This window comes from Panthera tigris, chromosome D1 (genome assembly GCF_018350195.1).
Source record: "Panthera tigris isolate Pti1 chromosome D1, P.tigris_Pti1_mat1.1, whole genome shotgun sequence".
Classification (NCBI taxonomy): Eukaryota; Metazoa; Chordata; class Mammalia; order Carnivora; family Felidae; genus Panthera; species Panthera tigris.
The window spans coordinates 60,622,336-60,645,639 of NC_056669.1; the positions used below are offsets into that span (position 1 = coordinate 60,622,336).

Below are 23,304 nucleotides of genomic sequence, written 5' to 3' on the forward strand. Positions count from 1 at the left end.
AGCAAATAGAAAAGGAAAGCCTACTGATGGTGTTTCAAACAGCCCAGCCTAGAGGTCATGAAAAATACAAAAGATCAGTGTTCTCAGACTCATGGTTTCCATTTCCACAAAAAATAAATCAGAAATCCTGAACTTTCCCCTGTTCACCTATGACTCTACTAGTTTTGAAGGATTGTTTGCTACTCTATGTTGGCATATAGAATAGAACCTCTGAATAATTCAGCCAAACTGAATAATCAGTCCTCCAAAGACTGAACTTATTTCTTCAATACTAAATGTGTCTGAACGATAGAGGGGTCTGTGTCCTTTCACTTCGCACTCCCACTCTCTTTCTGTAGGTATGAGAATTAGTGGTGAAAAGAGAGATCACGAACTTCCATGGCATCCATTAATATGTCATATCTAGACCCCGCAACACTGATGCTAATTGGGATCCCCGGACTACAGGACGTGCAATTTTGGATTGGGTTTTCCTTCTTTGCAATATGCCTGGTGGCTCTTCTGGGAAATACTATTTTACTAATCATCATTCCTACAGAACACAGCCTGCATCAACCCATGTACGTTTTCCTGGCAGTGCTGGCAGCCACTGACATAGGGCTCTGTGTAGCCATTGCTCCCAAGATGTTGGCCATCTTCTGGTTTGGCTCATGCTCCATGGCTTTTGATGCTTGCTAAGCCCAGCTTTTCTTCATTCATGCCTTGCAGGGCATGGAATCTGGCATCCTGCTGGCCATGGCCTTTGACCGCTATGTTGCCATCTGTGATCCACTGAGGCACACATCCATCCTCACACCATCCATCCTGGTCACTATGGTGCTGGTTGTGGCAATTCGGGCAATGGTGCTTGTTGGCATTTTACCAATTTTAATCAAAAGACTACACCTTTTCCATTCCGTTGTAATTGCTCACTCCTACTGTGAGCACATGGCTGTGGTCAAGCTAGCTGCAGAAGACATCCGAGTCAATAAAACATGTGGTCTCCTAGTAGGTTTTACAATACTGGGATTTGACATGATTTTCATCTTCATTTCCTATATCCTTATTTTCCAGGCTGTTTTTCATCTACACCAAAAGGAGGCACGGCTCAAAGCATTTAACACATGCACAGCTCATATTTTTGTTTTCCTTGAGTTTTATATTCTTGCCTTCTTCTCCTTTTTCAGCCACCGTTTTGGACATGTTGCTCCTTCTACCCACATCCTTCTTTCTACCATCTATCTCCTTGTGCCACCTGCACTCAACCCTATTGTCTATGGTGTAAAAAATAAGGTAATTCGTAAGCGTGTTGCACAGATTTTTCTTCTGAATCGTCACTCCCAGCAGTAACCTATTAAATGGTTATGCTCATGTAAAGAATACTTTTGCTTCCTAGGGATGAAGACAGGTTGAACTCTGTGTGCACATTGTTGGGGGATTCACTTCAATGTGTGCAAACTTAAAGAGATACATTAAAAGGTATTTATTTCACAAGCTATAGTTAGAATGAAATAAAATCTGTTCAGGTTAAGACTGATATTAGCAGTCTTCATTCATTTTAATTCTAATTTTCTTTCTCCTGTCCAACTTTTTTATTTCATTTGCAATTATTTAATAAGAAAGCTTACTTAATAAAATGTAACTTCACAAGTGCCATGCCTCTGCCTCTTTCACGACTGCATATTCAGAGAAAAGAAAGGTCAATTTCAGAGTCCAGAAAATAATGTTTAATCCTAAAGGAAAAAAAAATCCTACCTGAACTGGGATCACCTCAACCAACAAATGCCTCTGAGATGGTTTGTGGTCAAGACCAAATTGTGTATAGTTCCTAGAGGCAAACTTCTGATATCTGAGGTTCTTCCAAATATCCTGGCAAAGATCTCTTTCCATAACGGGACCATCACTTGCCCTTTTACAAAGTCCACCACTGCCCTGCCTTCTTAACAGCCTGTGCTCTGAGGTTACCTAGCTCCAAAAGCCAAGAAACACAACTTGCCAGGATATAAAGGAGAGTTACAAAACACAAAGTTGCATTTTGCTAAGTGCCTAGAGCAGTAACATACTTATAATTTACCTAAGTGTTTTAGATTCATTATCTTGCTTAAATATGGCCCCAAATAGATATGGTTTATCATTCCCAATTTAGATAAGAAGAAATTAAGTCTCAAAGGACTATTAGTTCTTAAGCAAAGAGTTATGAATATCACACCTGTTTCTCCATTATAGAGTTCATTATTTTTACACAGAAACATGCTGAAACTAATGAGTAAATTTTTCTTAGATTAGTGCCCAAACCAGGTATGTTTTTTTTTTCTACATATTTATTAAAAAATAAAATTCCCGGGGTGCCTGGGTGGCTCAGTCCGTTAAGTATCTGACTTTGGCTCAGGTTATGATCTCCCAGTTCACGGGTTGAGCTCTGAATCGGGCTCTGTGTTGACAGGTCAGAGCTTGGAGTCTGCTTCCTCATATATTTGGAAAAGCAAAGATCAATTAATGTGTTTCATGAAACTGAAATTTACATACGAATGTATATGGCTTTCAATTAGATATATTTTTCCCCGTCAGAATTATGGTCTTAAGTACCTAAACTTTTTTTAAAAGAAGAAATAAAAATACAATACCAGATTTCAAGACATTAAAAGTTAGAGAAGGAACAAATGCTGATAAAAATAGATGAAACCAAAACAATAAAAATAACTTTAGAAATAGTTATTTAGAAGTTTTACAAGATAGATTTAATAATTAAACCTAAAAGTATGACTTTCGAGATCATTAGTATATTTAGCATATCAAGATATGGCTAAGAATGAAACCATTTTTGAAATTAATAAAATGTAACTTCACAAGTGCCTGATTCTGCCTCTTATATGACCGCATATTCGGAGCAAAGAAAAGGATATTTTGAGGCAAGAAAAGAACATTTCTTTCAAAGCAAAAAAAAAAAAAAAAAAATCCGACCTGATCTGGGGGCACTTACAGACCTCCATCCGCTGATTTAGGGCATTTGCCGTCTCCTGGAGGAAGCCACCCAATCTCCGCTGGTATCACCTCCAAACTAGCAATTCAGCAGCACCTTCCAAGGCTGTTCCATCCCTTGTAGGCCTACAGCTTCTGGGTCATGTGATATGTAAGAAGACTAACAGGTGCCATGACCACTAGCCCAGAGCTGCACCTCCACCGCTACAAAGTTGGATGAGATCCTATCTGGGAGGATCAATTACTTTGTAAACCTTCAGTTACTTTTGTTTGCTGAGGTCCTAAAAACAGAGAAGGCAATTCCATAAAGTAACTGACTGAATACAATCAACTCCAATCATGATGAATTGCTGATTCTTTCAGGGCAAAAGAGGTCCATTGTAATTAACCTGACACTAAGTGGCTGGTTGGTGTCCACATCAGCTCTGTTTCTGGAAGGCTGCACATTCAGCAGCAACGATGACAGTGGGGACCCACACAGTTGGATTCATGCACAACTTCCATCTCTACCCTCATGTCTACTGCATACGTTTCACACTTGTTCCAACACTGAGGGTGACCGATGACAGGAAGGCTTCTGGCCACACCATTCTGCCTAACTGGTTGTTTCAAGCTCCTTCCATGCTTGAAGCTCTCTGGTGGATATTAACTGTAAACACAAACACCTTTACTCGGGTGTCCTCTGCTTTGGGTCAGCTGTATGTCTCTTCTACGGAACGCTTTTGTCCAGTGTTTCATTACTTCTCTGTCCAACCTCCTGACCAATTAGTCTTTCATAAATTTCTGGGAGTCTACATATATTCTTACCGCAGGTCACTTCTTTTTAAACACGAAAGGATGATTGGGTACACCTCCTGAAGCTGTAACTATTGGGCACATTTGCCTTTGCTGGAACTTCCAAATCTCAGGTGCGTTTCCCTTCACTTTTATCTGCCAAGGACACTCCTGAGTGCTACTGTAGTGTAGAGGCAGTCTATTTTACTCAATCAGTCTAGACTTATTTCTTTCTCCTTTAGCTGGTCATAAGTAACTATTATGGGACAATAGATGTGACTTGAGGGAGAAGTGGAGGTATTAGGAGTGATAGTCGATGTGGCGACCTGGAACACTGGCTTGTGCTTGTGTCTTCTGGCCCCACTTGTCCCTGATCCAAGGTAAATGATTCCCATCTTATAATGAACTGGGATGGACCACATAATTTTCTTGATCTCACAGAATTTGGGGAATCATGGGCAGTCTGGCCAAATAGTCACATTTTGTTCCATGGGCTGGTGTTCTGTATCTCTGTCCCTACCAGGGTCAAGTAAAATAACAACAAAAAAATTGTTAATATTTTGTTTGTTTTTATTTGCCTAAGAATTACTATTTATATTCATTACCAGATCAGCTTAGAAGTTTCTTTAGATGAATAAGAAAATTGTGTCTGTTTCCAAAATAAAGTACATGGGAAGAGAGAATTTTCTCCTTGATATTACGAGCAAAATACCTTCTTAAGGCTCTCAATGACTTATTGTGGAGGGAAGACAAAGGAACATATTCAGTACACTATTTCATTAACGGGTGCCTGGGTGACTTGGTTGGTTGAATATTGAAACCTTGACATGATCTCATGGTTCATGTCAAGCCATGCTGAATATTGAAATCTTGGTCATGATCTCACGGTTCATGGATTCCAGCCCTGCACTGGGCTTTGCACTGAAGTACAGAACCTGTTTGAGATTCTCTCTCTCTTCTTCTCTCTCTGGCCCTCCCTCACTCATGTGAGTTCTCTCTCCTCTCTCAAAGGAGATAAACATAAAAAATATATATTTCAATACGTGGGTAAGGGAAAGCATAAGCTAGAAACCTTGTTTCTCTACTACTAAAAAAAAAAAAAAAAATACATGAAAAAGTGAACAAGGATCCCAGCAACCCAGACCATCTGACAAACCCTTCTAACCCATTCTCTACACTGTCCAGTAATTAACATATTTAAACATGAACCTTTGCCAACTCATCTAAGATTCCTAAAAATGCATCAGCCTTGGTAGTAGAACTCACTGAAACCTGGTAAATCCTAATGATATCTAAAGTACAGCAAGCTAGAGGAAGAAGATTCCAGTTGGATGGGATGAGTAGGAAGGGCAAGTGGTCTCTTGCAGGTTGGAGAATGTTGCCTGCAGTAAATGCTGCTGCACATGCTAGGTCCTTGCTAGACTGTGAACCACAGGGAAAGACCACGAACAGAGTTGGAGTTCACAGGCCTCAGGCATGTAGCTCCCAAAGCTCAACCACTTCTCCTCAGGCTGGCTTCACAGAGCAGATCCCCACCACACCCAGGACTGAGGGTGTGCTGGCACACTAACACCTCATTTGGGGGCAGAAACATGCAACTCATACTGCTTATCCTCCATGGCTCCCATTTTCTATCACCTGTTTTAGAGATGTTCAATGCCTTGCATGAACATAGCATAGTAAGTTTCCTTATTGACCCTCAACATAAATACTGCAACATTGTATGTTTGCTGAGAGAGTGTAAGGAAGGTCTTGGAAAGCAAGCTGACAGCCCAAGGCCTGTGGAAATAAAAGGGGCCATAGCTGGGGGGAATAGCTCATCAAAGGACTGCTTTGGGGGAAATCCTTTCATACACTACTAAAAGGAGAGTCCAAACACCGTCAACTCTCCCGGGACTCCTCCTCCCTTTACTGGGGATTATAGACAATGAAGTAGGGTCGGGAAAGGGAACAACAGGAGGCTCCTGGCAGGAGAAACAGCTCTAAGAATGGTGGCCAGAAAGAGTTTCTGGAGAGACAGGAGGCTGGCACAGACATGAAAGGAAAAGGTGGGGGTGAGTGCAACAGGTAAGGACAGGAGAGTGACAACACAGACAAGGCCAGAGCCAGAAAAGGAGTGGCTCAAGAATAAAAGGAACTATTTTCCTCCTAAACACGAGTGTTTCTTGCACTAGGACAACTTGGACTTCACCAATGCCTAGCTTCACGGGGCGTGCAGTTTGACTCATGGTACAAAACAATTGTGAACCTGTGCTATAGCCCCGGGCTACTTTCCAAGACAGCTACAGGAAACCTGCCTTGCTATAACACTGAGTCCCATTTCTTTTTAGTCCCTCTCTGCCTTACTTCTTTCCAACTTCCTGCCTTCCTGGGGCTTCTCACCGGGTCAGATGCTGAGGGCCAGGGATGAGGACCCAGGGCTACATCCAACACCGGCCCACACAGGGAGACAGGGCCACGCGGTCAGCCGGGGATAGCAGGGTCGGCCAAGAAGGGCTTGCCTCAGAGTGGACAGAGAGGACCCGATTCTTGGCTTCGAGATTCCTCAAGCCACCCTCACTTGCCTGCAGGATCCGGGACTGCACCGCCTCCGCTGTCTCTCTACTGTTTGCAGGTGCCCCTTCCCTGCCTCTGGAATCTTTCCAGCCAGAGACTTCCAGGAAGCACTAAGGCAGCCAGGCCTCGCCCCTCTTTCGGCCGCCCCTCCTATTGGTGGAGAGGACCATTTCCCAGCCAATCACTTGCCCGAACACCTGACTCCACCCCTCAATCCCAGGCTGGGGATCTGTGATTGGCCAGACTGGAAGAGCTCTCGCCCCTCCCACCTCAGTAAATTCTGTTGGCGTGGGGCCGGAAGAAGCACCTGAGTAGGGTGCTCTATTCTTCTGAGGGGAGGATGCCCTGTCCCTGGAAACTCAGGTTGGCTTCAGAAACTGCCGCTGCTACTGGTTTTTGTTAGTTTTAATGGTGTATATTTTTTTCTGCACGTGGCATGGCTTTTCTCAAGTATTACAGAGATCTACAATGTGATTCTCTTGTTGGAATTAACCATAAATTCCACATGATATCTTTCCACTGGTAATATTATAACAGCCTAGAGACTGCCAGGTCCATGGCCTAAACCCTCAGGCTGTGTACACTGCAGCCAAGACCTGCTTCGTAACTCTTTCTTGCTTTAAACCTAACCCGAAGGTTAAAGTCTTTTGTGTGACTTGATAAATGATTTGCAGAAAGAATTCCACCTGCAAAATATATTGTCTCAAGCACATGAAAAAGTATACCATGAATCGTGCTTAATTTTTGTAATGGAAAATGTCAGTTTCAAACATTTATCCTTAATTTGAGAACATGTCTGAGACAAACAGCCTCTTCAAAAACTCGCTGTTGAAATAATCCACTTAATATTCAGAAGGTTTATTTCCCACTCTTTCGAACACATGTGTCTTACCAAGGCCGCCAACAAACTTTTCAATTATGGCTCAACTAATCTTTTAACATGAACCAAGATGACATCCTCCGTTGAAAATTTTGGGATGGGTATCGAGGAGGGCACCTTTTGGGATGAGCACTGGGTGTTGTATGGAAACCAATTTGACAATAAATTTCATATATTGAAAAAAATAAATAATCACAACAACAAAAATAAATAAAAGAAAAAAAAAGAAAATTTTGGGCATGACTGTATTTATATTATGTTGTTGTTTTCCTTGTGAGTGTGCACTATTTATTAACTTTCTTTCTGATAGGATTGAAAAATAACGCATCTGCCAGATCAATATCTACATGTCATGTAGCTGAAAAATCCAGCCAAAACCAACTTCTGGCATAGCAGTTGCAATTGGTACCATTAATTGCTTGTGTTTTCAATAGTTCACTGACCCATTATCTATCTCCAATATTTGCTTAAACAGAGACAAAACATGTAGTTATGTTATACTATATATACTATACTATATATAATATATTTTTCTATATATATTGCATACTATATATATTTATATATATTGTATTATATTTTATATACAATATATATGTATATATATTATTATGTATTGTATTATACTGTATATAATATATTTTAATATATAAAATATTCTGTAATACCTTACATGGGTGCATAGTTGGCATAAAATATTCTGTAATACCTTACATGGGTGCATAGTGCATTTACTGGCATTGCAGAGTCTCTCTACTCTATCATGTACATCTCTCTCAGCATTTTTGTACAATTGCATTTCTAGTGCTTTATTTCAGTCAGTATGGATCATCATTTTTCCAAGCTTCCAAGAGCCAAATTAGCAACATATTGGCACCATTTCCCAAGATTCTTGGGAAAAAGTTAAGTCTTCTGTCATAAGGGATTGCTCTCATATAAACAAACTTTCTCCATCTGACTTTTAGTCCCCCCATTGTTGTTGTTGTCATTTTATTTTCTTTTTGTGTTTTAAGCTGAATTTTCAAAATTTTCAGATTTTCCAACTCAGATGTCTCCATTTTACACCTCCATGCCCCACTCTTTCCAAAACAGGAGATGGAACTTAGCATAGAAGACTTACAAGGTTTGAGAATTTTGCCTTCCCTGGAGCTTCACTACTCCTAGAAGTTCTCTGCTCTCCACGTATTTTAGGTGAGTGCTGATTGCATTCTTCCAAGGATGTCCTCTCTTCTTCCAGCTTTATCTTAAATTAGTGGTTAAAAATGGTCTCATTTCATTGTCCTTCTCTATTGCATCAGTGGCCCTCAGACATACAATTCTGTGGTTCTAAGGATTAATGTGTTTGGTTTGTGTAGCCTTCCCCAAATGCATTTGTTACAGCTCTCTCTTTTGTCCATGTTGTTCCCAACACACTGTTATTGTATCTGTCCTTAAATAACTTGAGCTTTTCTCTACCTCCAGGTTTTGTTAACTTGAGCTTTTCTCTACCTCCAGGTTTTTGTTTTGTTTTGTGTTTTACTTACTCTTATCCTTTCCATAGATTTTTCTTTCTCCAGCTTTTCAAAAAAATGCTTCCATTATATTATAGATCGCTGCTGATGGATAATCTGATCATACTATCTAAAGTAGCCCCCATTCAGGGTGGCTCAGTTGTGTAAGCAACCGGCTCTTGGTTTCTGCTCAGGTCATGATCTCATGACTCATGGGATCCAGCCACACATTGGGCCCCACACCAACAGCATAGAGCCTGCTTAGGATTCTCTCTGTCCTTCTCTCTGTGCCCCTCCCCTACTCATGCATGTGTGATCTCTCTCTCAAAATAAACAAACATTAAAAAAAGTAGTCTCCAGGCGCCTGGGTGGCTTGGTCGGTTAAGCGTCCGACTTCGGCTCAGGTCATGATCTCACAGTCTGTGAGTTTGAGCCCTGCGTCGGGCTCTGTGCTGACAGCTCAGAGGCTGGAGCCTGTTTCAGATTCTGTGTCTCCCTCTCTCTGTGACCCTCCCCCATTCATGCTCTGTCTCTCTCTGTCTCAAAAATAAATAAGGGTTAGGGGCGCCTGGGTGGCGCAGTCGGTTAAGCGTCCGACTTCAGCCAGGTCACGATCTCGCGGTCCGTGAGTTCGAGCCCCGCGTCAGGCTCTGGGCTGATGGCTCGGAGCCTGGAGCCTGTTTCCGATTCTGTGTCTCCCTCTCTCTCTGCCCCTCCCCCGTTCATGCTCTGTCTCTCTCTGTCCCAAAAATAAATAAAGAACGTTGGAAAAAAAATTTTAAAAAAAAAAATAAATAAATAAATAAGGGTTAAAAAAAATTTTTTTTAATAAAAAAAATAAAAATAAAAAAAAAGTAGTCTCATCCTTTGTTCTCTCAGAGCATCTCCTCCATTTTTATAACACATTTTCAGAATGCAAAATTCTTCACTCAACTTACGAGTTACATAGTTTATTTTATGTAATTTCCCAAATGCTCTCTCTCCATTAGATCAACATTTTATGAAACCCATCTGCTTCATAGCAGACTTGTTTTTTTACTACATCCTCAGCACCTACTACCATGCCTACATTAGAGCAGAATTCTAGTGTGCATTCATTGAACGAATCTTCTTTGATTGAATACCTGGCTGACCTATTGTGTGATAGGTAGCCTAGGCTCCTGACTACTCCAGAATAAGTGTTGCCATTGATCTATAAATAATTGAAATTATTTCTTCAATATTAACTAAAATTCACACCAAAACCCAAAAACCAAAAACAAAACAAAAATCCTCAAACAACAAAATACTTTACCTATGAGAATGGGATCATGAGCCAAAGTCGTCACTTTTATATTAAGCAGAACAGTGTAGACTTAGAATAAACATGAATATGAAGATGCTTCTGAGGGTATCAGTCTGTTTTTTCTAACTGGACTCTTTTCCTCTTTAATTTCTTTTCCTTTCTATGTTCACTGGCAAATTTTCATCATTTTTTAAATCAGAATTAATAAATATAGACACCTAAACAGTGAAGTTATTTCCAATTTACCCATCTGATTCCAACTTAAACACTTGTCCAGAAAGAAGAAATAAAAAATTCAAGGTTAAAAGTGACACGATACTTAATAAATAGACATTGAGAGAGGTATTCTAGCCACAGAAGAAATTGCTAACCTATGCTATTAAAGGCTAATTTTGAACATTATCAGGAATACAATAGATCACAAAGAAACTATAATCTTTATATCACATACCCATAATAACTTACCCTACAAAATAGTCCATATAAATATGAGTATTGAACTTCAAAAAAAGAAAAGAGGTATATCACAGTCAAGAGTAGCTAGAAAAATGAATTATAAGAAAATACCATAACAGAATATTTCTCTATTTAAAATAATAGATAAGGAGCAGATGGGATTAGAATATGCAAGATCATCAAATGGGAGAGGGGGCTATAAATATTTTCAAAGAATCAACTGAGTCAATTTGAACCACACTGAAGAAACAGATAAAAGAATGGTAGGACAGTTTTTGATATCATCAGGTCTTCTGGAAGAGTGTTTTTAGGAAGAGATTTCATTTAAAAACTTTAAAAGAATTTTAGCTAGACAGAGTGAAATGAGAATATGTTGCCAAAAATTCCAGGAAGAACTCTAGAAGGAACATCATGAGAGTTTCTTCATCTGTTCAGAAAATTTGGTCAAAATCATCCAGATCTCCAGGATTGCAGATTTAAAATGCCTTCAGTCTTAGTGTTCAAGAGATATAAATAATCCCATCAATTAAGACCTACAAATGTACAGCATCACAATGAAAGTCAGAGATAATGAGTCAATAAAACACCTCTGATAAAGGAGATAAGACTGAACAACAGGATAGTCTTGTGGCAGCAAACATAGTAGATAAGACCACATAATAGTGGATATATTACATTATCAGAGAAATATATTAAGAATATATCATTTAAATCAGCCACCTTCCAAGCAGTTCTCCTGAGAACAAAATCTAGTCAATGCTAATTAATACTTTAAATATTAAAAATAGAAGATATAGGGATTCAGGCTTTTAGAAAGAGGGTTAATATTTTTCCCCCATGTAAGTAAATGAATCTTAACAAAAGAATAGTTGATGAGGTTGTTGTTTCAGAATTTGTGAGAAGTAAAAGCTTGGAGGAATCGATCTCTGATCGTCTTGGTTCTTATAGATCATTCACCATGGATGGAGCAAGGAGGTAGATGCTAGCCACAAAGATGTGAATATGAGGAGCCATATGGCCACCAAATCTGTGAGTGAGGAAGGAGAAAAAGGCTGGAGCATAGACCACTAAGATCACACACACACATGAGATCCACATGTTTCCAAGGTCTTGAGCTTAGCACCTTTGGATGGAAGATGGAAGACAGTGTAAAGGATGATAACATAGGAACGTAGGATTAATATGAAATCTAAACCTCCAGCAAGGAAGGCAGCAGTCAGCCTGCAGATTCTGCAGATTCTTGTGTCTTCACAAGGTAGCCTGATTAGAGCCATAAATTCACAGTAAGTGTGAGAGATGACAGTAGTTCTGCAGTAAGGAAGCCACTGAGGCATGAAGGGTTGAGGACTGAAGAGCAAAACCCCATGGAGGGAAATCAAGTTCTTGATGACTCTATGTGTCAGGATAGCAAAATGTCTCAGAGGATCACAGATTGCCATATACCGGTCAAAGGCCATGGGCAAGATAAACCCTGAGGCCATGTTGCATAGTGAATGAATGAGAAACACTTGTGTGAGTGTTCTTCAAAATAGATCTCCCTACCATGGAGCCAAAAAATGCTGAGGATCTGGGCACAGTGGTGATGGAGATGAACAAGTCAGCCACAGAGAGCATACAGAGGAAGAAGTACATGGGGTCATGCAGGTTGGAATCTGTTCTGACAATAAAGAGAAGAATTACCCAGCAGAGCACTCAGGTAGATAGGCAGAAGGGCCATGAGAGCCAAGTGTGAATGGCCTCCATCCCTAGAAGGCCAAGGAGAAGAAAAGTACTGGGGTGGAAATTGGTATTATTTGACAATGACATGATGAAAACCCCTGGCTCCACTCAGTCGTGAGATGGTGCTGAGTCTTTCATACTCATTTGTCCATTCATTCTCTTCTGCCTTTATTTTCATTTATATAAAAGCCTTGGCGATGTTTTATACCCCAAGGATACAGTGATAAGTAGGACTGATCCCTAGCTTTAGATATTAGCATTCTAATAGTGGAGAAACCTATGCAAACCAAGGATTAAATTCCCAAGTGAACAATTCAGTGAAAGTTATATGAATAAACAGGGAGACTTATTCCACTTGTATGAGCCAGAAGATTCATAGTGAAGATGCTTAGTCTTGGTTCTGAAGCATATTGGACCTTTAAAATTAAGAGAAAACTATGACTACAATAAAGTTCACAGTCAGAAGACATCAGTGCCTCCACTGAGATTAAAGAATCTTCTTTTGCGGGGTGCCTGGGTGGATCAGTCGGTTATGCGTCCCGCTGCTGATTTTGGCACAAGTCATGATATCAGGGTTTGTGAGGGTGAGCCCATGTTGGGCTCTGTGCTTGACAGTGCAGAGCTTGCTTGGGATTCTCTCTCTTGCTCGCTCTCTCTCTGCCCCTCCCCTGCTCACATGCTCTCTCTGTCTCTCAAAATAAATAAATAAACTTAAAAAATAAAAAAAATAACAATCTTCTTTTGTTTGTATGTGAGTGAATCTGGAGTAGGTTGTTTGAAACATAAGCTTTTATGTTTATTTATTTTTGAGAAAGAGAGAGCTCATATGATCAGTAGAAGGGCAGAGAGAGATAGAGGGGAGAGCGTGAAGGACAGAGGATCTGAAGCAGGATCTGGGCTGACAGCAGAGAGCCCGATGTGGGGCTTGAACTCACAAGCATGTGAGATCATGACCTGAACCAGAGTCAGATGCTTAACTGACTGAGCCAGCCAGGCACTCCAAGACATAAGCTTTTGTCTATGGCTGCTTCCTCATGTTATCAAGCACAGAAGTGAAGCCATCAGGATACACTTTTAATTGATTAAAGACACTTTCTATGAATTAAACATTATGTGGTTGCCTAAAACATATCTTTTGTATACACCTCGGCATCATGAGAAGTCTGAAACATTACAAACCAATCTGTTAGCAGAGATTGGGAGTTGTAAATCCAGGGAGATAGAAACAAATATTGCTTCTTTATAACAATCCTGCATTTTTTTCCTTTGTGAAAAAAAAAGTTATGTGTTAGTGGTTTCTCACTAATTCGAACATGTTTTGTTTTCATTTTCATTCGCTTTAAACTGTTTTCTAATGTTTCTTTTGATTTCTTTGACCCACATACTATTTAGAAGTATGTTATTACTTTCCAAATATCTAGGGAGGGGGCTTCAAGGGAAATTGCTATTACTTTGGAATTATCATAGCAGAACTCTGACCTTAATTGTCTCACCCCAAATTAGAATTCATTTTTCCAGAACTGCTTCCAAGATATATTTGATGGCAATGAAACTGTAGACTGAAGAGAACAGAGGATTGTTTCCTAAATTTCACCTGATTGCCCACTATGCTACATATAATTAGTATGTATTGATAAATAATATTAATTTCATGTATTCTAGATTCTTTTTCCAAGGAGTGAGAGCTATAAGAGTGACAGCAAAATGTCTTAAGCCAGGGCATATCTGCATCTATCTCCTTAAACTAAGCAAAAATGAGGAAATCAGGAGTTAATGAAATTAGAACCTGAGTTCTGAACCTAATCTCTAATTCCCAATAGCTTCTTTCCCTGACAGCATGGGCGGGCCATCCCCCTCTATGCCCTTGGGAACCTTTGATGTTAGGAAACATGTCTATAGCTGAGCTCATTTGGAAAAGCCATAAGTCATGAGAGAACTGAAGGTCTCCACAGGTGAGGTGACTGCTCATCTTTATCCCCACAGAACCTCTGGTGAGGTAAGGCAATGCACAGTGGAGCTCACTTGTGTACAACTTCAGATGTTAGTCAGAACTCTTTAAAGCTCATTTTTTATGTGTCCTGTGTATTAATTATGAACCCCTTGGACTCCAGTCTTATTCTTTCGTACACACCTTTAAGATGAAGTTGAGAGAGGATAAAGATACAGAAATAATAGAGTCAGCATCTTATCCTAATAGGACCTTGGGATTATGTATTGATAAAGATTCTAATTTAATCAGGGATATGAGGGATATGAGGCTATTCTCACTGCAAAGACTCTGTATGGATGACATTCCTATTTCCCTAACTGTCACCATCAATTGCTTTTGTGGCCAAGAAGACAGATAGCAAGCATAAGAATCAAGAGAGGCTTCTCCCCTTTCCACCTATTTCCCTAGACTTTAATTTTTAAAGTAGTTTTAGATTGTCCTTGCCTAGCAACCATGCCACAGGTTATATGAAAAAAAATGGAAGAAAAATTTAGAGACTGTTTTCATATGATTTTTCATGTCTTTATTAAGATAGTGTTATATGTGGAAATTAAATAGCTCATATGAGTTTCTTCTTATGATCTCTTGTCTATAAGTTTACTAGTGATTTCGTGTTTCTCTTTGACTACAGCTTTGAATAGGTGGTGAAGGGGACTTGTGTAGTCAACAGCACAAGCACAGAATGTAAACTTCATGAAATAAGAATCATGGCGATGGGGTGCTAATCCAGACTCTCTTAATCTATATACAAAGATTGTTGATTTCTGCGCTCCAAATGACACATCATGGTCTTCTTCAATGGTAGTAGCTACAGACCTTTTCTTCTGAGTGGTTTTCCTGGTCTGGAAGACTCACATCCAGTGATTTCCATTTTGTTTTGTGTCCTCTACCTGATTGCCCTAATGGGTAACGTCACCATCTTAGTGGTTATTAAAGTGGAACGGTCACTTCATACACCCATGTACTTTTTTCTCTCCATGCTGGCTGCTAGTGACCTTGGAATCTGTGCTACCACCCTGCCCACCCTGCTCAAGCTTTTCTGGTTTAATGTTCTGGAAATAGACTTTGATGCCTGCCTCATCCAGATGTTCTTTATCCATGTGTTTTCCTTAATGGAGTCAGGCATCCTCCTCACCATGGCTTTTGACCGCTATGTGGCCATCTCCAACCCACTCAGGTACACTACTGTTTTGACTGATTCTACCATTGCCAAGATAGGTGTGGGGCTTCTGCTACGGGCTGTGGCTGTCATCTTCCCAGGACCCTTTCTCATCAAACGACTGAGGTTTTGTAAGGCTAATGTGCTCTCCCACTCATACTGCCTGCACCCAGATATAATCAAGCTCTCTTGTTCTGACCACCGAATAAATAGCATCTATGGCCTCATCATCATTCTCATCACCTTTGGTGTGGACTCTGTACTCATTCTCCTATCTTATTTGAAAATCCTGATTACTGTGCTAGGCATTGCCTCCCGGGAAGAACAATTTAAGGCCCTTAACACTTGTGTCTCCCACATCTGTGCTGTGCTTCTGGTTTATGTCCCTATGCTGGGTGTATCCATTATCCATCGCTTTGGGAAACATGTTCCATCTATGGTGCACATTATCATGGGTTATATATACCTATTGATTCCTCCTGTTCTCAACCCTGTTGTATACTGTGTTAAAACCCGAGAGATACGTACCCGTATTCTAGGTAATCTACTGAAATTATAGCTGAAGTACTTTAGAGTCACCTATTATTTCTAGAATAATCCTTATGAAATTAATTTCTAACTTGAGAAAATGAAATATATATCACTGAGAAACATTCATATGTTCACAATTCACATGTACATATTTTTCTCTCACTCGTCTGGAATTTTTGAAGATAGTATCAATATACTACGACTTTTCATTTCCCTCAAGTAACTCAACATAGATAGATGATAAATAATCGTACAAATAAAGAGTGACTTCTCAATCATCTATATTGTCAGAAAGCTCCAATATCCATGGAAGTCAGTGGATTAGTTGGAAGATGTAAGATGCAAAGCATAAGGCATCCAGTAGAGGCCATGCTATCATCTGACTCCATGTAGTCTGCAATTTAACTTCTGATGACACCTCCCACAAATGTCTCTTCCATGATTTTTTACTATCCATCTTTGAAATTATATTTAATTTTGTCAGCTTTCACTTGTGAGAGATCTTTAGATATGACTTTACAAATGTATTAATCTATTTTACCATGCACAGGCCCAACTTCTTTGATATCTGCAGGCACACATGTAACATCTAGAAAACTAAACTAAAAATTATAGCACAGACTGAAAACCTGACATGAACTGGTGTTTTGGCATGCCAGGTACTACTCTTTGTCTCATATTTTTTATTTGCTAATGAGTTTTCTGCTTATTTGTGAAATTATGTAACTAAGCTTATATAAAAGTAGGCTATTGACTCTCAGTAGCTTTTGGAGAGTGTGCTGCTGAGAATATTTGATAGAGGACAGTTACTTTTATTTGAACAGCACCAACTTTAAAGTGTTTTTGCCTCCAAGGAGTTATTAAAATAATGACAAAAAAAGAGAGAAATAACAGTGTTTCCAGTTGGTTGCATTTGCAGCATATCCTGCCAAGAATAAGACGGAAATATTTCATGAGTCAGGACATCAACTTCTTAGAGGCTATAGGGCCTTATATATTCCTTTCTCTCAAGGTTTGCTGATTTCTATGGCTTTCCTATACCTACTGAAGAAAAACAAACAAACAAATTTCTACAAAATTATGTTTACAAAGATTTCCAGACAGGGGCACCTGGGTGGCTCAGTGAAGCGTTAGACTTCAGCTCAGGTCATGACCTTGTGGTTCCTGAATTTGAGCCCTGCATTGGGCTCTGTGCTGACAGCTCAGAGCCTGGAGCCTGTTTCAGATTTTGTGTTTCCCTCTCTCTCTGTCCCTCCCCTGCTCACTCTCTGTCTCTCTCTCTCAAAAATAAATAAAAAACATTAAAAAACCACAAAGATATCTGGACATAAATGGGAATTTCATAGTATTTCTAAATGTATGGTAAAGTAGGACCTTGTAAATTTAACTATTGCCTCACCTGTGTCTGTAAACAACCTATTTCCAGCTGTAGACATTCCATTTAGACACTCTGGAAAGCCAATGAAAGTTTCCTACCATTGTTATTTTTAGTTTCTCATTTACCATTTTCATCTTTCATATAATTCCAGAACTCTTTATTTTTTAAACTAAATGCCTTTATCTTACCTGGGAAACAATTGTGTGTGTGTGTGTGTGTGTGTGTAGAGTATCTGAATATTTCTTTCATTAAGACACAAAACTTGTATCTTTCACTGAGTATTCATACTAACAAGAAATACAGCATACACGTGATCTACAAAATATGTATCAGAAGAATAAAGAAATAAATATATGGTCGTATATTATTTGAGATATAAACCACAAAGTAGGCAAAAAAAATCAAGACCATGGTCTAAATAAGGAAAAATTACATAAATTTTCTGGGCAATAGAGAAAAGCAGTTTATTTTCTTTTGGAGCAACTGGGACATTTGCGCTTAGACATGACTCTGAGATCAATGGCAAAGGTGAGTCTGAGACCTGCATTTGACCTGTAGGAAAATTCTAAATGAAGATCATATTATTGAACTCTACCTTGAATGTTCTTCAGTGGAAAATGTGGCTTAGTATTATATTATCCAGTGTTTTCTGACTGATAATTAATAATTTCTCAAGTCTGGTGGTGAGGTAGTTAATAGGTGTCAATAGAAGAATTTCAGGATAATTTCATATTGGTGAATTAAAATACATGACTTACTATATCCCTTTGAACTACGTACGAGGGTATGTAATTTCAGAGTTCAGGAGTACCTGAAGGCACAAATATAATTAATGTAAAAATAAGAATACATATGAAGACAAACTGCATTGATTTACATCTCTAACCACTGAGTAGCATCATAATTATGTATCTTCACTAAAGGAATGTTCTTAGCTTATTGGTATTCTCTTACCATTGCAATAAGTTGTCTCACTTCTCTGGATCATCAACATTCAATGAATTCATTTTTGTTTTTCTCTCAGGTAAGCATATACATGTAGACTCCTTTTAATTAATAATGTGTATATTTCCTTAATCTTATTATATATAATCTCCACTCAAAATCATGGTTAGTAATGACAGTTTTATTTACTCCTCTTCTAATTCAGGTGGTATATACCTAAACATGAACAGTTATTACTTGACCACTGGAAGCTGTTGTCTTGGTATTAGTTTATATATAGTACCAGGAATGATCAAATGATAGAACAGTATTGGAGTTGCCCATGAATTTTAACTGAAAGTTAGGCAAGCCAATAGCAGTCAACATCATCTCTTTCTCTTATTCTCCTCTGTAAATTGTGTAAAGAACATGGGAATCTGTGCTAAACTGTTCGGGGAATAAACAGCTGATTGCAGTGCCAACCTTGAGGCAGGGGAACTTGACATAAGTGAAATCAACTTGCAGAAGTGGAAGTATCAGGGCACCTGGGTGGCTCAGTTGGTTAAACCTCTGACTTAGACTCAGGTCAGGATCTCATGGTTCACAGGTTCAAGCCCTGCATAGGACTCTGTGCTGGCAGCTCAGAGCCTGGAGCCTGCTTTGGATTCTCTGTCTCCCTTTCTCTCTGCCCCTCCCCCACTCATCCTCTTTCTCTCTCTCTCTCTCTCTCTCTCTCTCTTTCAAAAATAAACATTAAAAAAAGACTTCTACAAATATTGGGAATTATAAGGCATTTTAAAAGTATCATTTCCCCCTTCATTTTTTAATTTATTTTTTTGCCTTTAAACAAGTGTAGACCATGAACCAAGAAAATTCAGTTACATTTGCAAGGTATTTTTTGTACCACCCTATGCACAGCTATGTGCTAGATAATTTTAGAATTATAAGGAAAGATGGTTTTGTATACTGAAAAGAGTTACAGATAAAATTGAGACCTAAATCTGTAACTGTCTCCTACTACCACAAATTTATAAGTTGCTATACCTCAATGGGTTATATTGTTACATGAATGAAATTCCTCATAGCCAAATTCATCAGGGATACATTTATTTTTACATTTGAATAAGTAGTGTAGCCCTAAATTATTATTAAGATACATTTGATCCAATGGATTATAGTCACTGGCTTCATATGACAATATCTAGAGGCTTTCAAAAATTACTGAGTCTCAGTAATTATTCTAAAAAATATTTCTTAAAATTAAGTAAAAGAAAAATATGCAGATGGCAATTTTCTATTCCTGAGGGAAACAAATCTCCTCAGAAAAGGCGGAACATGTGTACAGACTTTTAAAAGATGATGCTGATGTACCATGAAACTTGATAATTTCTGTTTTGAGCCTTAATATTCTCTTAAATCAAGAAAAAAATTTCCAATCTTTAAAAAAGAGAGAATAAGTGGACATGCAGATATAGAAACACATTGATATAACAATAAAGGTAATATTAAATATCCTGGAAATATAAATATCAGGAAGCAAAGAAATATGGGTTTAATATATTTAAGGCAAACTTAATGGATACATGACCTTGAAAGGGTTGGGATCAGAAATGGGAGGGAGCAGATGGAAATGATTTCTAAAACACTCAATACCAACATGTTCATATTTAAAGGGAATTTATGAAGCACTTGTTAAGTCAATCTGTATGGTCTCAGTGGACATCAACTCTCTCCTTTTGGCCATTCTGAGGATACTCTGTTAGCTCCATTTCTGCCTTTCAGTATTTCACTGATAATTCTGATGCCAACATACCTAGAGCAATCAGTATGTATTTACATCATTTAGACTGATGTCATCATTGTTTTAAGGATATACCTACATCATAGTAGAACTGATTTTTGTGTGGAGAAGTAGGTAGAGGACTCCTTGACGGATCTGTTTGGTCTTCACACTATAGATGATTGGATTGAGCACAGGTGGAACCAATAAGTAGATGTGAGCCATGAAGATATGGATCAATGGGGAGGAGTGTTTGGCAAAACGATGGACGATAGATAACCCAATCATAGGCACATATAGGATGAGTACAGCACAGATGTGAGACGCACACGTGTTGAGAGCCTTAAGCCGCCCTTCACGTGATGCAATTTTTAATATAGAGTGAAGGATGTACACATAAGACACAAAAATACCCAGAGAGTCCATTCCCCACAGCACACTGATTAGAACCAACCCATATATAACATTAAACTTGGTGTCAGCACAGGCAAGGCGGATCATGTCCTGGTGCAGACAATATGAATGAGAAAGGATGTGAGAGTGGCAGAAAGGAAAGAAGGCCAGCCGAGCCAGAAGTGGAATCATGGCACAGGCACTCCTAAGCAGGGCTGCAATTCCAATTTTCATGATAAGTCTTGGGGTGAGAATGGTAGCATATCGTAGAGGGTGGCAGATAGCCACGTAGCGGTCAAAGGCCATGGCCAAGAGCACAGATGATTCCGTGAAGGAGAAAGTGTGAATGAAAAACATTTGGACCACACAGGTACTGAACTGGATTTCCCTGGAAATGGACCACAACACCCTGAAGAGTGATATCATGGTGGGCATGGACATGCCCATGTCGGTGAGGGAAAGCATGGCCAGAAAGTAGTACATGGGCTGATGGAGCCTGGGGTCTGTCCGAACAATATGCAGGATGGTGCAGTTACCCATGATTCCAACAAGGTACAGGAGACAGAATGGAATGGATATCCAGTGGTGAAATTCCTCATAGCCAGGGATACCTGAGAGATAGAATGTGGAGGACAGGGTATTACTGGAGTTTAAGGTTGTCATAGAACTCGCTGTTAAACCACAATCCATTTTCAGGATGGTTCCAGTGAGGAAGGCAATGATAAGATCAGCATCTGAGTCAGGAAAAGAAAACAAAACAAAACAATGAAACTTCAGTACTTTCCTATAAACACTCTTGAATTCATCCCCAAATTTTTGCTTTTTCTTTCTATATTTCACTGTTGAGTATTGTTTGTTAAGTAAAATATCTTCTTTATAACCACAAGGAGATTCCCTCCTGACTCTCAGATGCAGACTCCTTGACATTCTCTCAAAATATGGACAATCTTCTCCTAAAGATACAACCCAGACCAGTCCACACACAATCTGATCCAGATTACATTCTTCATTTTATAATTTTCCTCTAGAATTTTCTTGCCAAGCACTACCGATATTTTTTGTAAAAGTTTTTATTTCTCTTTCTTTCTTCCTTTTCTTTTCTTTCTTTTCTTTTCTTTTCTTTTCTTTTCTTTTCTTTTCTTTTCTTTTCTTTTCTTTTCTTTTCTTTCTTTCTTTCTTTCTTTCTTTCTTTCTTTCTTTCTTTCTTTCTTTCTGAGAGAGAGACAGGGAAGGGAGGAGCACAGAGAGACAGGGAGAGAGAGAATCCAAAGCAAGCTCCTTGCTGTCAGTCCAGAACCCAACATGGGGCTTGATCCCAAGCACCCTAAGATCATGACCTCAGCCTAAATCAAGATTTGGATGTTTAACTGACTGAGCCACTCAGGCGTCCCGGGGCTACTGATCTTAACATTAGTTCTATTTTTTAATGATTCCTGCTGTGATTTACACACAATGTCTTTTTCTGCCTAAGTTTCCCAGATTTTTCAATGATACTAGAGCACCATATGTAGTTTCTTTACAGAATTCAGGCAAGTATGGGTCAGCAGCACTTATTACCATAAGCAGGTCTTACTAACATACCCACAGTTAAACCACATATAAATGAGGCCACATGCCTGGTCTGGAATTAGCAATCCCAGGAACTAAACATGGCTTAAAATAGACTTAATTAAAACAATTTTGAATTTTAAAATTATAATAATGAACTATGTAATTTTTAAATGTAATTTTCTTACTGTAATAAAATATATAATTTAAGCAAAATATAGCTGCCTCTGACTCTGATTATAAAGATTCACAACCTTCTTTCTAGTACGCTTCAGATCTGATCAGTCATTTAGAGAGTGGTACCTTGTACAAAAAAAAAAAAAAAAAAATAGAAAATAGATAGGGTTTGTGGAAATTCATGCTTCAAGGCAAAAACAACACAAATAACTAAAAAACTATAGTGCTCAGAAAAAGCATCTGACCTTGATCCTAAATCTTTCCTACTAAGAACAAATGAGCAAATATATTTCCCCCAGCAGATTCCAGTATTTATGTGCTCAGGAAAAACATCTCTGAAGTAAGAAAGAGGAGCCACCTCTCAAAATCCCCATCAAGTGCCCATCAAGTGCCAAGAATCCCTGCTCACCAAAATGCTGTTTTGAGAATTTACAATCCATGAGACAGATTGCTTCCCCTTGTAAATGAATAAACTGGTATCTTCCTGTCTTGTAAAGTCTACTGTGGCCCTTTGGGAACTTCAAATCCCCTTCAATCTTCTCTAGTTCCATGAAGATAAACCCTGATTGTAGCAGATATTTGGCTGGAATGATAAATAATGATAATTTTCTAGGAAACAGAAGACCCATAATCAAGAAATCGAACAAGCAATTTCCAGAGATAAATTCAGCCTTTCTGACTAACTCATATTACAGTGAAATACTGTTCATCTGTTGTATGACCTGGTGATTAAGGTCCTGCTATTTTCCTCAATCTGCCTGGCTTATTACCACCACAAATCCCTGCTCCTCTTGCCTGGGGCTTGTCTGTATAAATGACATTGTCTGGCTCTAATGCTTGCTCGATTTTTCAGTTGAGCAAATGACTTATTTCCTTCTGTACCAAAGTAGCCTCATCTGTAAACTGAAGATAAAATCATTGACAGGATTGACTAAGATTAAAGGAGATATAGTAATCAGAATACTTAGCACAGATTCTTTATATATAGTGACCATAAAATAATGGTAATTTGATGAAGACAATATATGACAACAACAGTATTTCTTTGAAAAGTCACAGGACGTAGGAAGCTATGAGGAGATTCTGAAGTATCCTTCCAGAAAGGAAACACCCCAGAGCGGGCATCTCACAAAAGTGACCTAACCTGGTAACCTGAGGGGTGGGAATGATGCCAGTTTCATCTCCATCTCATCCAGTTGAAAATTCAGTGGAGCCATAATATAAATTACTTCATAACTTTTTCTCCACCCCCAAATTCTTTGGGTAATCATGATGGCTTTACTTCTATAGTTTTCATTCTAATCAG

General features: G+C 38.9%; 2 protein-coding genes and 2 pseudogenes across 2 annotated transcripts; 2 read left to right on the forward strand and 2 right to left on the reverse strand.

Moving 5' to 3' along the window:
* The first annotated feature begins 378 nt into the window (after window positions 1–378).
* Window positions 379–1,329, forward strand: LOC102962950 (annotated as a pseudogene).
* A 9,956-nt stretch (window positions 1,330–11,285) lies between these two features.
* On the reverse strand, window positions 11,286–12,205 carry LOC122231482 (annotated as a pseudogene).
* Window positions 12,206–14,893: 2,688 nt separating this feature from the next.
* Window positions 14,894–15,826, forward strand: LOC102970454 (olfactory receptor 51L1-like). Its single transcript, XM_007089340.1, has one exon. It carries the CDS (start codon window positions 14,894–14,896, stop codon window positions 15,824–15,826), a length of 933 nt encoding a protein of 310 aa, XP_007089402.1.
* Window positions 15,827–19,976: 4,150 nt separating this feature from the next.
* Window positions 19,977–20,936, reverse strand: LOC102962667 (olfactory receptor 51L1-like). The gene has a single exon (XM_007089395.3). It carries the CDS (start codon window positions 20,934–20,936, stop codon window positions 19,977–19,979), a length of 960 nt encoding a protein of 319 aa, XP_007089457.3.
* Between the last annotated feature and the right edge of the window lie 2,368 nt (window positions 20,937–23,304).